We start from the raw sequence: 17374 nt of genomic DNA, 5'->3' as shown, positions 1-17374 counted from the left end.
GGTAACATTGAGATGTAACTGACTCAACAATGAGTTAGTTAACTCTGTGATACCAAAACCAATGGAATTATTCAATACCTGTGCATGTGTGACGAAAAGCAGTTATTTTACTGGAATAAAGCTGTGATATTATATTCTTTAGTGTTTATTGCTAGGTAGTTGGTACGTATGGATGCATACAATAGTTTTATTGATTTAGTTTGTGATTAAGAGAGAATATTTTTTGCAATAAATATATCAAAATAATGTAATACTAACAGTGTAGTTCAATGTTTAATGCTATTTATTTTGGTATATCTTGTGTATAAAATGGTTTTGTTTAACAAAACCAAACAGTGCACAAATAAAAATCATTAAATAATTACTGAATATATGTGGGCAAGTCATTGAGTCTGTTATTAGCTAAGAAAAATAAATGTGAAATCGAAATTTTTATAAATGTGAAAAAGACCAATTGCAGCAGAAATTTACAGAAAAAAACATTTTTGTAATAATGTGAATTATGACAAACCACAGCCTTGTTCTTCTCCCACATGTCATGGTCAAGCAATGGGACAAACACCCTTTTTATGGTTTTGCAACATCTTGTCCATAGCCACTTTGGTGCTATACCATAGGCACTATACTTGTTCATCTGATGTCAACAAATTGAACAACTGCATTGTAAAGCCATGATGGACACACACACACACACACACACACACACACACACACACACACACACACACACACATGTACATAAACACAAAATTTTCAAACAGTTTTTTATGCCTTTTATTTCAACAAACAACTGTCATACAACAATAGTTGGTTACAGTTACAGAGAAGCTCAATGAAACACTGATTAACAACTTCAAAGAAGAATGTTACAAGTCTTTTGCTGTTGTAGATGAATGATAACAAGGCAAAAGTAATGCATTTTCTTAGGTGTCTTTATGGTTTATCTACTTGTTTTAGAGTACAGTAGTTTTGACTACTAATGGAAATGCAAAATGTAATTGTACCACATTGAGATGGTTTTGTCTGAGAGTATTTTTAGGTAGGCCATTGAATAAAAGATGACTACTGTCTGTCAGATCATCTTGCATATGGTCTACTGTTACATAGACAGATGTCACTTTAGATTCTTCTTCATCGAATATTAATTGAAAATAGGCTGTTGTTGCATTGTACTTTCTATTTAGAATCTGCTTTGTGTTAACAAATTTCATAAATAAGTTCTTAATTTTCTTGATTCAGTCACTAAAAAGAAAAAAAAAGGTTTTGATTCTGTACTCTCAGTTATTAAAATGTATCAACTACACAATCATTGGGAACTTATCTCCTCTCCCTGTAAAAGTTGGCTAATTTATGTGGTGACAATAGAAACATTTTGGTTCTAGCCATATAATGTTACCATAATTAGGTTTTTTGAGATTCAGATATTTGTTATGGTTCTCAGGGCTTTCGTAGCATCAGTGAGGTCGCTGAGCCTTGAGACCAAATGGGCTACAACAGTCCAGTATGATACACAGTACTGTGATGAATCATTTTGCATATGGTTCATATATAAAAGGTTAGATTTTGCTTGACTTCTTAAACATGAAGTTAATTAATAATCAAGTGGTGATTCTGCTGTGCACTATGCTATGAGCTTTTATTCCAATGCAGAAACCTTCAATTCAAGAAAAACTGTCATAGTAAAGTTATTGATCATGTGTAAATGAATAAAAAGTGTTGTTGATAAATCTACATGTTATTAATGAACAATTGATTGGCTTTCTGTATATTCCCAAAAATACTGAAATTTCACGTAGAAATCAATTTCTTGTTTGTATGCACAGATATAGCACAAGCTTTGTTTTTCAAAAAAGTAATATGAAACTTATTTTTATGGATACTTTTATCATTTTTGATCACCTGATTACTGCAATTTCCTCTTGATGTTTAAAGATTTTTAAAGCAAATAACAATATACTTGTTTATGTTTTAGTCACTGTTGTAAGATGAAACTTCTAGAATTACAACACAGAAATGGTGTTACTCAGTTTTAGCAAATCACAAATTCTTATTAACACTCTGACACATTACATATGTAACAGTATTTCTCATGCTAGAAGCAAGTATGTCAGAACAAATAAAAAATAATCAGGAACAATTTGTTATAAATAATTGAGCCTTGGGTAATGATATGAGAATGAGTGAGAAATGGATGAGATAAATGGAAATATTTCATTGACAGATATAAAGAATGAATAATTTAAATATTCGTTGTGAAGACAATGAATATGACATATTTAGAGTATGATGGTCATCAAGGTAATGATGATTTAATTTGGTGATAATAACATACGTATTTAGGCAGTTAAAGATATGTTATTAGAGTTCAAGGATGTGGGGTAGAAGGTGAAACACAAAAATTTTGATTGTTAGAGCTCCATATCTTCTTTTGGAAGGATATGGAGATACAACTATTTCCTTTCCAATCTGCAGTATTTTTGAAACAAAGGAAGGGCATTGGCTGTTTTCAGGCAGTACCCCATATTTATTGGTTGGTTTAGTTTGAATATGTAGAAAGACACCAGTGAAGAATGGTCATTCATTGTCTTATTGAAATCTCTGTCACTTTTCTTGCTGGTAGAACACAATATGTAATCCTAAATAGATTATCAATGTAGGACCTGCATCAGAGACACCTGCAGATTTGTGAATGAATCTGTAACTTTTCTTGAATAATTATAATCCCATACCATTTAGTTATGAATGAAGAGCAGAACTGCTTGCATACACAGCACAAAAATAAAACAGTCAGTACATGACTCAAGTATCTTACCATGCCGTTTCAAAATGATACAACAAGGGGAACCAAATGGGATGTTGTAGTTTGGAAAAATAATGTTAGATTCCAATTGACTGGAAGATTTGGAAGTAAATGTATGTTTACAAAAGACCTTGTTTACAAGACAACTGTGCTCCCATCCCTACATTTCTGTATTACATTTCTTCTTAGCCAGAATGAATGAAAGGTCACCTACAACACATTTATGCACAGTCTGTGATGACTTTGATGTTGGTGGGATGTTAAATCCTAAACTTTCTTCCTTATTTCACATTCTTCAATCAGTTCTCATGTATTGCTCGTTTTGGGTAGGATTTAACATCCAGTTAAAATGAGGAAAGAGACTAAGAAGCTCAAATAAGAGCTACATAATTTCCCGGCATGGTAATAGGTTAGGATGGGATTTTGATTTAGAGTATTTGATTAGAATACAGTCCATATCATTACTTGTTTACTTTGTTTTGATTTGGATTAGTCATCATCTGGCATCTGTTTGTCTTATTATTTCAGCCAACACTACAATGGGTGGCAAATTGGACTGTACTTGACACAAGGTTTACTGGAGTAATCACTTGCCAGTGGCTCATGATGACCAACCTGAGTTGGAACTGGTAACAGTAAATACTGTAGTGATTATGACCATATAATAATAGTATCTATTACTGTTATTCACTGTTGTTTCCACTAAACAGTGTATCTACAGTTATTGTTTCACAGATGTGTTGCACAACTCTGATTCTGATTCGGACAAAGTTCAGGTGGTGAAACTACAAGAAAGACAATTAGACAGGCTAGCCTTGGAAGTTTGTCACTGTCTCATCACTGAATATTCTGAGAACATGATCACTGCCATCCAACCAATGCCCTCACATACAGAGATAAGGCCCTAGGTCACAATAGATATAATTAGGGAAGCGGGGCTACATAAGAGAGGAATACAAGAAAATGGTTTTGCGCTGTATCTGCAGATGGGGCAGTGAGAGTGGCAAATTATAGTTGTTTGTGGAATTCTCCACAACCTATTGTATGATGAAAACAACAGTTTAAATGTGAACAGTGTCCACATCCTGAGATTCGGAGGTAGATGAAAAATGTTGTGGGTTGCGTCTCAAGTTGTGAAGTCACTATTGCTGCATCTCATTCAGTTCAAGAACAAATACTTCTGTATGGTGTAACAATGAACAGTTATACTTTTCTGGGCTCATCAAAAAGTTTTCAAACTAACATGAAGTCTGCAGATGAGATCAGTCTTGAACAATCAGCTGAAGGAAATATTCAAATGATAGCCAAGTAGTGTACTTAGTTTTATGGTCACATGTTAGCAGAATATTCGACAATACTTTTGAGTAGGGAAGGTTGTGCAAGAGCAATGCATTCATGGAAGTTGAAGTTTTATTTGAATCTTGTTGATATGATTTTCTTATTATAATTCAATAACAGCTTTCGACCTAGTAAACTAATAGTGATCTCTGAATCCATAATTGACAGGGAGAGGAGTAATTACTAATGAAATGAGCAAGCAAGAGAGCTCACAAAGTGTGGACAAACATGTGGCATCCACAGATGAAATTCTTGAATGTGTTCAGGACTAAGTGGACAGAGCACATGTGTCTGCAGAACACCTGTGAAAGAGCCAGATGTTTCAGGGTGGCCTCCTTCATGCAGCTGTGGCAGATTCTCCCAGTGGCTGGTCACCATCTAGTGTGGTGTCTCGGGCCCACAATGCCAGCACCAGCAGGTCTGTTACTGGAGACTCGATCTGGACAGAGGCACCATGCCAGTCAGCATTGTAGCGCAGCTTATCTGTGGCCACTGGCAGCAGCTCACCCGTGAGGCTGATGGGCAGATGGAATGTTGTTGAGGCTGTTAGGTTGGCCGCCACGATAGCTCGATGCAGTGTGGCTGTCACTGCTGACAGTGATGTGTTCCACAAGCCACACATCTCACCACCTGCATCAGTCTCACCCCCACAAGCCATGATTCCACATACCTGCAAACAGAGTCACATTTAATGTAGCCTCTGCACAGAAATTCATTCATGTTCTGAGTACTGGGCAAACCCATCCTTCTGTTCTGAGGGCTGGGCTATCTCAGTTTGCTATCACCCACTAACCTGTGCACTTCAACCATTGTGAACAAGATACCATAGGAATGGAGTCACATGCGTGATGACTACCCTGCATTCTTTCTCAAATAATGTTAAATAAACTATTCAGTAAAATAATTTGATTCTTTCACTTTCTGTATCATTATTCATCAGCTTCATGGTGAACCCCCATCATTCCCTTAATGGTCATAATTAATGTGATACTTTGAACTTAAGTAACCCCCCCCCCTCCCCAAATTAGAATTTGTTTACAATGTAAAACATAAGTTACTATGAGTTTACTTTTGGTACATGTTAGGTCATACATTGCTGCATACAAAATAAAACCAGCATATTGAAGTTTTCTTTAAACTTGGGAGGAGATCTGTATCTATTCCAGTACTGAGAAAACGGTTTGTATGCAATGCACTCACTTCCATTTGTACATACATATAATAGAGTGAATGTGAAATCTTCACAACATCTCTTATGTCTCATAAATGATTCAAGATATCTAAATGAGTTTTTAGCAAATGTTAGCATGCAAAAGGGAGACTATTTTGCTATGTGGTTAACATGCAAAACTTTCTTCCATAGTACAGTATATGAGTAACTAAAATAATGTAATTATTTTAAGGGCCATAGATAGCTAGAAAATGAAAATCAGTATGGGTATGCAACAACATAATTGAAGAAATTATACATTTATTGGTGTACTGAATGTGAGCTTTTAATAAGCTATTGACCTGACTTGTCCTAGGTTATCTGTTTAGTAATAATCTGTTACATTATTCTGCCACAATTGCAACTGCATTAACATATTAGTGAATTGAAACGGTGTAAACACTGCAATATCAGCTAATTTTAACATGGCAGCAAGATAAATGTAGATAGTACTCAAAACCCATTGTTGTAATGTGGTACATGTACATCTACATCTATAGTCTGCAAAGCACCATGGCAGAGGGTATGTCCCATTGTAGCAGTTGTTAGAGTCTCTCCATGTATGGAGCATCAGAAGAATGATTGTTTAAATGTCTCTGTGTGTGTGGTAATTATTGTAATCTTGTCCCCACGATCCTTGTGTGAGCAATATGTAGGAGGTTTTAGTATATTCCTAGAGTCATCATTTACAACCAGTTCTTGAAACTTGGTTTGTAGGCTTTCTTGGCATAGTTTATGTCTATCTTCAAGAGCATGGCAATTCAGTTTCTTCAGCATCTCTGTAGCACACTCCCACAAATTAAACAAACCCTTCCGAGGGTCAAACAAACCTGTGACCATTCATGCTGCCCTTCTCCGTATAGATTCATTATTTTCTGTTAGTCGTATTTGGTACAAGTCTCACACACTTGAGTAATATTCTACAATGGATTGTATGAGTGGTTTGAAAACAATCTCCTTTGTAGACCGAGTGCACTTCCCCTGTATTCTACCAATAAACTGAAGTCTGCTACCTTCTTTACCCATGACTGAGCCTTTGTGATCATTCACTTTCATATTCTTACAAAGTGTTACACCACATTAATATCAGTAGTACTGCAATTGTTAAGAGAGCTCTCAACAGTGAGTGTATGTGTACATACACTCTGCTCTGAATGCATTCACAGTGAAAAGAGAGGTGTAAACTGGATTTAACTCTTCATTAATAAACATTCTTAACATGGTATTAGTTTGTGGTTTTTAAGAAAAAAGACTGTAATTTGGAAAAGTAGTGATCTGTTGTGAACAAAAAGGAAGAATGTCAGTCAAAAAGTGTTCTTTTTGAAACTGGGCATAGCTGACATTACTGTACCAATCTTTGATGGAGGAGACTATGGAAACTGGAAATTGCCAATGGAAATCAGTCCAAAAATGAAGAAATGCTATACAGTGGTTTCAAGAGCAAAAATGAACATGGACAAGGAGGATACTTGAGACAGAGAAAATCTGGCCACAATGATCTACATATATAGAGCTATTCTGAACTAGCAACTGGAATTTGTGAGTGATAAGGAAACTACATTTGTGATAATGAAAAAGTTCAATAGATTATACTCCAAGAAATTGCTAGCACTGCAAATTGTATGTAGAAACAAACTGGACAAACTGAAATTAAAAGACTATTTTGACTTGGCAACATTCTTCAGTATTTTTGAAAAAACAGCAAATTAAAATTAGTAAGTGCAAAAGCAACAGGAAAGGAAAAGCTGAACTAAATACTGAGGACCTTGCTGGAATCTTTGAACTATATTGGGGATTTGAAACAAGAAGATCAAGCAGTCAAATATGTTACAAGCAAATCTCAAACAAAGGATTTAAAAGAGAAGGAGGGAAGCATAATTGGAAAATCCAATGCATTTCATGCTGCAATGGAAACAAATATGGGCTATCAAAAGCAGTTATATTACAGATGTGGAAAAATCAAGTCATTTCAAAAGGAACTATCATCAGTCAGGAACAAGAAGGAGCTCATGGACATGTGGCAAACATTTTCAAGAAGGCTGTCATGGCAGTTGGCAACATGGGCAAACCAAACAACATAGCAGCAGTAAAAACAAATTTTCATGCGCTTGAGGTACAAATCACGATGGCATATAATAATGTTGAGTTACAATGTAAAGGTTAACTGGTTGTTAGACAGTGGTTGCATAGACCATGTTGTTAATAATGCTGATTATCTTTCTGAGTGCATATATTTAAAAGATGCTGTGAATGTAAAAATTGTGGATGGTAAAGTTCTACAAGCTAGAAAAATAGGAAATATAATTAGTTTTTTTTCAGTTTATAATGACATGCTTTCAGTTGAAATGAAAAATGTATTTTATGTCAAAGACACAGACAGAAATTCAAATAGCAATGCTGAAGTGACTGAAAAACATAAAACTGCACCTGTAGGCTATCTCTCAAAAGTATTTGATTAGGACAGTAACTTACTTGTGATTTCTTTGGAAGAAGATAGGCTGTGCAAAATGACAAGAAGAATTTATAAAAAAAGAGATTAGTGTAAATAGTATGAATAATAGGGATAGTGTGTCAGTAAAGGAGAAATGGCACTGTACACTTGTACATGTAAATTTTAATGATTCAAATATGCTGTGTAAACATGAGTTAGCAGACGGATTACCAAAATTTTAGAATTAACTTTTATGAAGTGTAAAGTTTGAAGTGAAGATGAAATGCACAATTTACCTTTTGAAAACAACAGAAGCAAGCCAAAAGAAACATTATAGATTACTGATTTGAAGGGGCATCACTCAACTGATGGTTTGCATAGAGTAAAATACTTTCCACTTTTATTGATATTTGTAGTAAAGCAGCTAGAGTCTACATTATCAAATCAAAAAATCAAATTTATGACTGTTTTGTGGAATATGAAAAACTAACTGGATAAATTGTTAACATTGATGTTTATCAATCTAAAAGATAGAATTAAATGCAAGCCCTCCTTATGTAAATGAATGAAAAAGTACAGCTTGTAAAGTAACAGAACGGGATCACAGACAATGTAGAGTGCTATCATAGTAACAGATACTAATTCCCAATGTATATGCAAGCTTATAAATCATAATGAACACACATTGTAATGATATTAATTGACTGAATTAATGAAACTGAGGTTCCTGGATCTAAGCTAGTTCTGCAAGATTCGCAGGAGAGCTTCTGTAAAGTTTGGAAGGTAGGAGATGAGGTACTGGCAGAAGTAAAGCTGTGAGGACGGGGCGTGAGTCGTGCTTGGGTAGCTCAGTTGGTAGAGCACTTGCACACGAAAGTCAAAGGTCCCGAGTTCGAATCTCGGTCCAGCACACAGTTTTAATCTGCTAGGAAGTTTCATATCAGTGCACACTGCACTGTAGAGTGAAAATTTCATTCTAGAAACATCCCCCAGACTGTGGCTAAGCCATGTCTCCGCAATATCCTTTCTTTCAGGAGTGCTAGTTCTGCAAGGTTTGCAGGAGAGCTTCTGTAAAGTTTGGAAGGTAGGAGATGAGGTACTGGCAGAAGTAAAGCTGTGAGGACAGGGCGTGAGTCGTGCTTGGGTAGCTCAGTTGGTAGAGCACTTGCCCGCAAAAGGCAAAGGTCCCGAGTTCGAGTCTCGGTCCGGCACACAGTTTTAATCTGCCAGGAAGTTTCATATCAGTGCACACTCCGCTGTAGAGTGAAAATTTCATTCTTTTATGAATTTATTTGTAAAAGTATAGATAGTGGAAATTAAAGTGTCTTGTGGTGCCTCTCCTGCTGCAGGTAGGCCCTTTGATGTCCTGCCCCCCACCCCCCCCCCCCCCCCCCCAGTTTCACGATAAGCTCCAAGACAGACTGTTTCGCATTCGGTTGCATGCCATCACATCCCACCAGTTCTCATCACCCCACGACACCGATATCCTATATGCATTCTTTACGAGTGGATGCCTAATTGAACGTCCTGCACGGTTTGTAACTCCCAAGTAGTTCTCCTTGGTCTTGTTAGTGCGAACCTTGGTGATCGCTGTGGAGCACCATTTTTCATTTAGTGTTGGTGTTGACAGTTAATGGTTTGTTTTGAACATTTCTGGAATGTCGACGATGTCCACCTTGTGAAATGTAATGCATATATCCCACAAAGGTTGATCTCTGCACCTCCTGGACACTCGTTTTCGGTCGCACTTCTGATGCTTGTGGTAAGTCATTAGCAGGTAATATTTTTCTTGTCATAAATGTTACCACAACACTTTCAAATGAACCCGTCAAACGGGGTGATTTCGGATGGTTTTGTCGTTATTTTGATTGTAACTTTCGTATATATTGTTAGATTAAACTGATTGTTATGGAAGTGGTAGGGTATATGTGTAACGAATAAAATATCCCAGAACCAGAAAGTGTATGTGTAGGTATATTTATCTGAGGCAGTTAAATAAAGTGTCCGAAGTCACCCCATGGGTGATTTCGGACACATGTGTTTTTTTTAAAATCTCTGTCCGAAGTTACAGTATATAGAGAGCGAATTCGGAGAGTTACTGCTTTTTTTTAAAATTCTACATGCTTTTTATTTGAATTTGGTGACATTTTACACATTTTAAGGGAGCCCTTTGTTACGAATAAGTGATATGGAATGATATAATGAATTTTATATATTACAGATAAGTTTTTATTTTGCAAGAATTTAAATAAATAGTCTCTTTGTTCACTTCTGCACGAGCTCATTTAATACTTGCGCTTAAGCTAATGCAAAGATCTTCTGACTGTCGTTTGAAGAATAAATGCACCCAGTCTTCTCCTGCAAGATATTACGAAAGTTCTTCTCTTTTCGGATAGATTTATCAAGGTAGCCTTTGAATATCACGAAGAGCTTTATCTAAAAGTTCCGGGTCATAATTACACCGTACTGTAGCACCTCTCCTGCTCTTGGCATTGTCAGAAATCACTCCACACATTACACAGTTTTACAAAAACCGTCGTTATTTTATAACCTTGCACGAGAAACTCGACAAACTTGTACAGAAATTGTCTCAATGCTGTGAGCTACTGAGCGCGTCGACAATTGCGGTTACAATAACTTCCCGCTCGGTGCAACAGTACAAAAGTTTCCACTTTACGACAATGCATGGATTTTTAACACCGACTGTTCGTCAATTATTCACCTAGGGAAACAACTGACGGAAAATAAAATTTGTGGAAAGCGATAAATGCAATCTTGCGCTTTGACGCACGGACGTTAAAATAAGCATATCTTTGTTTTTGTGCAATGGCAAAGAGCAAATAAGCCATACTGTCCGAATTCGCCCCGGTGTCCAAAATCACTCCGTCTGACGGAACTGTACTAAAGATTGAAATAGTGACCTCGCATTCACGGGGTTCTTTCAAAATGTTCAAACGTGTGTGTGAAATCTTATGGGACTTAACTGCTAAGGTCATCAGTCCCTAAGCTTACACACTACTTAACCTAAATTATCCGAATGTCAAACGCACACACCCATGCCCGAGGGAGGACTCGAACCTCCGCCGGGACCAGCCGCACAGTCCATGACTGCAGCGCCCCAGACCGCTCGGCTAATCCCGCGCGGCAGGGGGTTCTTTGTAAATCACATCGCTGAGAGTGCGGGTTGCAGAAAGACGACTGGCCGCAGCAGTAGAAGTGTGGAGTAGCGGGCCAGGTTGCCGGGCAGCGCGCACGCTCACCTTGATGCCGGCGGTCTTGACTCCGCCGAAGTTGCGCACGCCGCTGAAGATGCCGGCCATGTAGCGGTAGGGGAGGAGGGAGCTAGGGGGCGGCGTCGACAGGTCGATCTCGGCGTCGACGTCGCAGCAGAAGGTGGCGGCGCCCACGGACGCGTCGCCCGCGTGGCAGATGCGCACCGCGTGCTTGGCGCCGGGCAGCAGCTCGACGGCGTGGTACGGCGCCATGTAGTCCTGGTACAGCAGCAAGTCGTCCGCCTCGCTCGTCTTCACGTGGATGTGCGACGCACGCACCGGCAGAGGCGCTGGCGGCGCAGCCGTCGGTCGCGTCTCCAGCGGCGGGGCGCGCTGCAACCGCAACGAGTGTGATCACACACTGCCGGAAACTGAGAGAGACATCTCTCTAAACATGTCGCCTACAGAATCAAACACTTTATTTCCCATGTACAGGTAGTTTTGTACACATGCATAGGCTCACTGGACAAAATGTTAGTGGCCCTCTTAGAACAGTATACTAGTCATTTCGGAGAGTCGTGTGACCGTCAGTCACTGACGTTAAATACACTACTGGCCATTAAAACTGCTACACCACGAAGACGACGTGCTACAGACGCGAAATTTAACCGACACGAAGAAGATGCTGTGATATGCAAATGATTAGCTTTTCAGGGCATTCACTCAAGGTCGGCGACACCTACAACTTCCTGACATGACGAAGGTTTCCAACCGATTTCTCATACACAAACAGCAGCTGACCGGCGTTGCTTGGTGAAACGTTGTTGTGATGCCTCGTGTAAGGAGGAGAAAGGCGTACCATCACGTTTCCGACTTTGATAAAGGTCGGATTGTAACCTATCGCGATTGCGGTTTATCGTATCGCGACATTGCTGCTCGCGTTGGTCGAGATCCAATGTCTGTTAGCAGAATATGGAATCGGTGGGTTCAGGAGGGTAATACGGAACGCCGTGCTGGATCCCAACGGCCTCGTATATACTAGCAGTCGAGATGACAGACATCTTATCCGCATGGCTGTAACGGATCGTGCAGCCACGTCTCTATCCCTGAGACAACAGATGGGGACATTTGCAAAACAACAACCATTTGCACGAACAGTTCAAATGGCTCTGAGCACTATGGGACTTGACATCTTAGTTCATCAGTCCCCTAGAACTTAGAACTACTTAAACCTAACTAACCTAAGGACATCACACACATGCATGCCCGAGGCAGGATTCGAACCTGCGACCATAGCGGTCGCGCGGTTCTAGACTGAACCGCCTAGAACCGGTCGGTCGCACCGGCCGGCTATACGAACAGTTCGACGACGTTTGCAGCAGCATGGACTATCAGCTGGGAGACCATGGCTGCGGTTACCCTTGACGCTGCATCACAGACAGGAGCGCCTGTCATGGTGTACTCAACGACGAACCTGGGTGCACGAATGGCATAACGCCTTTTTTTCGGATGAATCCAGGTTTTGTTTACAGCATTATGATGGTCGAATCCGTGTTTGGCGACATCGCGGTGAACGCACATTGGAAGCGTGTATTCCTCATCGCCATCCTGGCGTATCACCCAGTATGGGGTGCCATTGGTTACACGTCTTGGTCACCTCCTGTTCGCATTGACGGCACTCTGAACAGTGGACGTTACATTTCAGATGTGTTACGACCCGTGGCTCTATCCTTCATTCGATCCCTGCGAAACCCTACATTTCAGCAGGATAATGCACGACCGCGTGTTGCAGGTCCTGTACGGGTCTTTCTGGATACAGAAAATGTTCGACTGCTGCCCTGGCCAGCACATTCTCCAGATATCTCACCAACTGAAAAGTCTGGTTAATGGTGGCCGAGCAACTGGCTCGTCACAATACGCCAGTCACTACTCTTGATGAGCAGTGGTATCGTGTTGAAGCTGTATGGGCAGCTGTACCTGTACACGCCATCCAAGCTCTGTTTGACTCAATGCCTAGGCGTATCAAGGCCGTTATTACGGCCAGAGGTGGTTGTTGTGGGTACTGATTTCTCAGGATCTATGCAACCAAATTGGGTGAAAATGTAATCACATGTCAGTTCTAGTATAAGATATTTGTCCAATGAATACCCGTGTGTCATCTGCATTTCTTCTTGGTGTAGCAATTTTAATGGCCAGTAGTGTACTACTACACGGCAAGAGACAGTGAGCTTGGTATCCCATCGTTGTGCGGCGTATCTCGCAGACACGCTTCGGTCTGTAATCTCACTGACTGGAGTAAAAATGTTTTCATTCATGAATCCCGCTCGGAACTGAGTCCTGATGACCAGCGAGGACGTGTCTAGAGACGCACCAGACACTGGTGGGATACTAACCTCAGTGTCGCCCGCCATAACCAGCCAGGAGCGATGGTGTGGGGTGCCATTTATTTTCATAGCAAAACCCCTTTGGTTGTCATCTGCGGCACTCTTACAGCACAGTGGAACGTCGACAATATTCTACTCCTTTCTCGTTGCCCTTCATGACAAGCGACCCTAGGCTTACATTTCAGCAAGATAATTCCCGCTCCCAGACTGCGAGAGGTTCTGTTGTTTTCTTCGTGCTTGCCTCAGCCCACCTTGGCCAACAGAGTTGCTGGGTCTCTCCCCAGTTGAGAACGTCTGCAGCATTAACGGCAGGGTCCTCCAACCAGCTCAGAATTGTAACGATCTGACGCGCAGTTGGACAGAATTTGGCACGATGCCCCTCAGGAGGACATCCAACAATGTCAAGCCCAGTAACTGCTTGTATAAGGGCCAGAGGTGCACCGACGCGATATCTACTTTGTCAGTGTGTGCGAAGCTCTTTTTCTTGAGTAAATCATCCAGTTTTTTTTCTGAAATTGTAATTATTTGTGTGACTGTACTGTAAGTATGCAAGCTCAAGAACGAAGTACTCAACTTTAAAATGGTGTAGGACTGGGATGCCGTTTTCGCTCCTTCTACTAAATCTACTGATCGCTGAAGATATAACGGTAATAAAAGAAAGGTTCAAGGGTGTGATTAAAATGTGATACGAGAGACATTCTGAAAGTAAGTTTCGTAATTGTTTTTCACAACACGAACTGTTATGAAATGGTTATTAGCAGTGGGAGTGCGGGACGCACACCTGTAGCCCATCTTCCATTCAGGCAACACCACTGACGTGCACGGTTCGACTGGTGCCGTTAGAGGATCATTTGCAAGTTGGAATGGCGCCCTGTGGTCTTCAGCGATGAAAGCAGATTATGCCTGCATGTGAGTGATGGTCGTTCGTGCGTACGATGTAGACCTGGTGAGCACTGTCTCGTAGAGCTGATTCGTCCAAGACCCAGTGGCCCCACCAAGACACAACTCTCGTCTACCTTTGGTGTTTCTGGAGAGGACGCTAACCAGCGCTCGGTACGTGCAGAATGTTGTTAGACGTGTTCTCTTGCTGTTCTTGTAGCAGGAAGGCGATGTGTTGTTCCAACACGATAATGCTCGCCCACACACTGCTCATGAAAACGTGCTCTGCAAGGTCTGCAGCAGCACAGTCTCCAGACTTGTCTCCAATCTTGCATTGGGATGTGATGGGACGAGAAGTGAGTCCTGCGACCTGCCGACCAACAACTCTTACAGAACTACGTGAATGGGCCGAGCAGGCGCCCCAGGACAGTATTAGCCATTTATACGGTTGGTCGGATGGCAGAGTGAGGGCCTGCATTGCTATCTATGGAGGCTACGCCACGTACTAATATGGGTATTTCAGCATGCATCTACATCTACATATATACTCCGGTATCCACCCAGCGGTGTGTGGCCGAGGGCACTATTCGCGCCCAAGTCATATTTCCTCACTTCTGCTCCACTCGCGGATCGCGCGAGGGGAAAACGACTTTCTGAACGCCTCAGTACGAGCTCTAAATTTCCCTTATCTTTGAATGGTGATCATTGAGCGATTTGAAAGTTGGTGGTAATAATATATGCTCTACATCCTTGGCGAATATCGGATTTTGGAATTTAGTGAGCAGCCCCTTCCGTTTAGCGCGTCGTCTATCTGCAAGCGTGTCCCACTTCAAACTTTCTATGAGATTTGTAACGCTCTCGCGTTGGCTAAATATACCAGTCACGAATACTGCCGCTCTTCTTTGGATCTTCTCAATCTCTTGAATCAGACCCAACTGGTAAGATGAACAATACTCTAACACTGGACGAACAAAAGTATTGTAAGCAATTTCCTTTGTTGAAGGACTGCATCGCTTCAAGATTCTACCAATAAACCGCAATCTAGAGTTCGCCTTACCCGTTACTTGTGTAATCTGATCGTTCCATTTGAATCAGTCCGTATAGTCAGACACAGGTATTTATCGGATGTTATCGCTTCCAAAGACTAGGCATTTATTTTGTACTCATACATTACTGGGGATTTTCGATTTGTCAATACCTGCTCCCTCAGAACAACTTGCGCTATTGGTCTGTAAATACAGGGCCAGTCAGAAGTCCTTGGACACCTTCATAAGTTGGAAGATTAAAGGTTCAAATGGCTCTGAGCACTATGCGACTTAACCTCTGAGGCCATCAGTCGCCTAGAACTTGGAACTAATGAAACCTAACTAACCTAAGGACATCACACACATCCACGGCCGAGGCAGGATTCGAACCTGCGACCGTAGCGGTCGCTCGGCTCCAGACTGTAGCGCCTAAAACTGCACGGCCACTCCGGCCGGCCGAAGATTAAAGGGAAAATTGAAATGTGGTGACGGGAACATAGGTTTGATGTGGGGCCGCAATTTTTTGAATGAATGACATTCATGCCCGCCATCTTGAAATCCGCCATTTTGGATTCAAGTCATATTTTTGTAATGGAAATGGGGGTGTATGACACATCAAATAACACTCGCTTGAGCTCTGGAATTGAATGGTGTAATTTGTTTTTGTCTATCTTGTACAATTTAGAGGTTATTAATGTCCAAAGTTGGGAAATTACCTTCATACCATTTTAGATCACTGGAACAAAGAGAGACATGAGTCAGTATCAAGGTAACTTTGAACATTAATAACTTCTAAACTGTACAAGATAGACAAAAACAAATTACACCATTCAATTCCAGAGCTCAAGCGGGTGTTATCTGATGCGTCATACACCCCCCTTCCCATTTAAAAAAAGACTTGAAACAAAAATGGCGGATTTCAAGATGGCGGCCATGAATGACATTCACACCAAAAGTTGCGGCCCCGCGTCAAACCTATGTTCCCATCATCACATTTCTATTTTCCCTTCCAACTTATGAAGGTGTCCAAAGACTTTTGACTCGCCCTGTATAATCATTTCATGTACTCCATATGCTCTGTTGCAACAATGAACTGGAAACCTGTAAAAGGGAGTACTAATTTTTTTCCGGCAGCGGGGTAGACATACGTACATGCTCACACAAGCACAATTCATACACACGCGGCCACTGTGCCTGGTGGCAGAGGCCAGTGTTAGTAGAGAGGAGCGGGCGAGCATGCGACTCACGGTGATGGGGACGGGCGCGATGAGCAGCTGGCCGGCGCCCACGTTGTCCGCGGTGGGCAGCGCCGCGACCAGCGGCCGCCCGCCTGCCTGGTAGACGCCGCTGCCCGCGTTGCCGGCGCGCGGCCGGTGCAGACCCGACGCCAGCACGGAGACGCGTCGCGCCGCCGACCACCCGGCCTGCACCGACGTCGCTGCAACAACGGACGCGCAACATTAGCCGGGGCTTGAGGCGCCAAGTTGAGAGGGGCTCCATAGGTGTCACAACTGTTACTACAGGGTGTTCGGAAGTTCCCATTACAAGCTTCTACGAGTCGCATAGGGGAGTGGGTATATAACACACTACTAGCCATGAAAGTTGCTACACCACGAAGATGACGTGCTACAGACGAGAAATTTAACCGACAGGAATAAGATGCTGTGATATGCAAATGATTAGCTTTTCAGAGCATTCACACAGGGTTGGCGCCGGTGGCGACACCTACAGCGTGCTGACAAGAGGAAAGTTTCGAACCGATTTCTCATTCACAAACAGCAGTTGACCGGCGTTGCCTGGTGAAACGTTGTTGTGTAAGGAGGAGAAATGCGTACCATCACGTTTCCGACTTTGATAAAGGTCGGATTGTAGCCTATCGCGATTGCGGTTTATCGTATCGCGGCATTGCTGCTCGCGTTGGTCGACATCCGATGACTGTTAGCAGAATATGGAATCGGTGGTTTCAGGAGGGTAATATGGAACGCCGTGCTGGATCCCAACGGCCTCATATCACTAGCAGTCGAGATGACAGGCATCTTATCCGCATGGCTGTAACGGATCGTGCAGCCACGTCTCGATCCCTGAGTCAACAGAT

The 17374-nt window shown here is 41.6% G+C and overlaps 1 protein-coding gene and 1 non-coding gene across 2 annotated transcripts in view; one reads left to right on the top strand and one right to left on the bottom strand.

Moving 5' to 3' along the window:
- Positions 1-750: 750 nt before the first annotated feature.
- LOC126204457 (vanin-like protein 3) overlaps positions 751-17374 on the bottom strand; it is a 159279-nt gene continuing 142655 nt past the window's right edge. The window contains exons 7-9 of the mRNA XM_049938842.1: positions 16527-16717; positions 11040-11384; positions 751-4808 (exon numbers count right to left, since the gene is read on the bottom strand). Of these exons, the coding sequence (XP_049794799.1) occupies positions 4476-4808; positions 11040-11384; positions 16527-16717 (869 nt within the window). The 3' untranslated portion in view covers positions 751-4475. The remainder of the gene's footprint in view (positions 4809-11039; positions 11385-16526; positions 16718-17374) is intronic.
- Trnal-caa (transfer RNA leucine (anticodon CAA)) lies at positions 8917-8991 on the top strand. Its single transcript has one exon. It is a non-coding gene; the product is annotated as a tRNA-Leu (tRNA).

Source organism: Schistocerca nitens, chromosome 9 (genome assembly GCF_023898315.1).
Source record: "Schistocerca nitens isolate TAMUIC-IGC-003100 chromosome 9, iqSchNite1.1, whole genome shotgun sequence".
NCBI classification, from domain to species: Eukaryota; Metazoa; Arthropoda; class Insecta; order Orthoptera; family Acrididae; genus Schistocerca; species Schistocerca nitens.
Note: the sequence above shows the minus strand (reverse complement) of the source record. Positions and strands in the feature narration are given on the sequence as shown.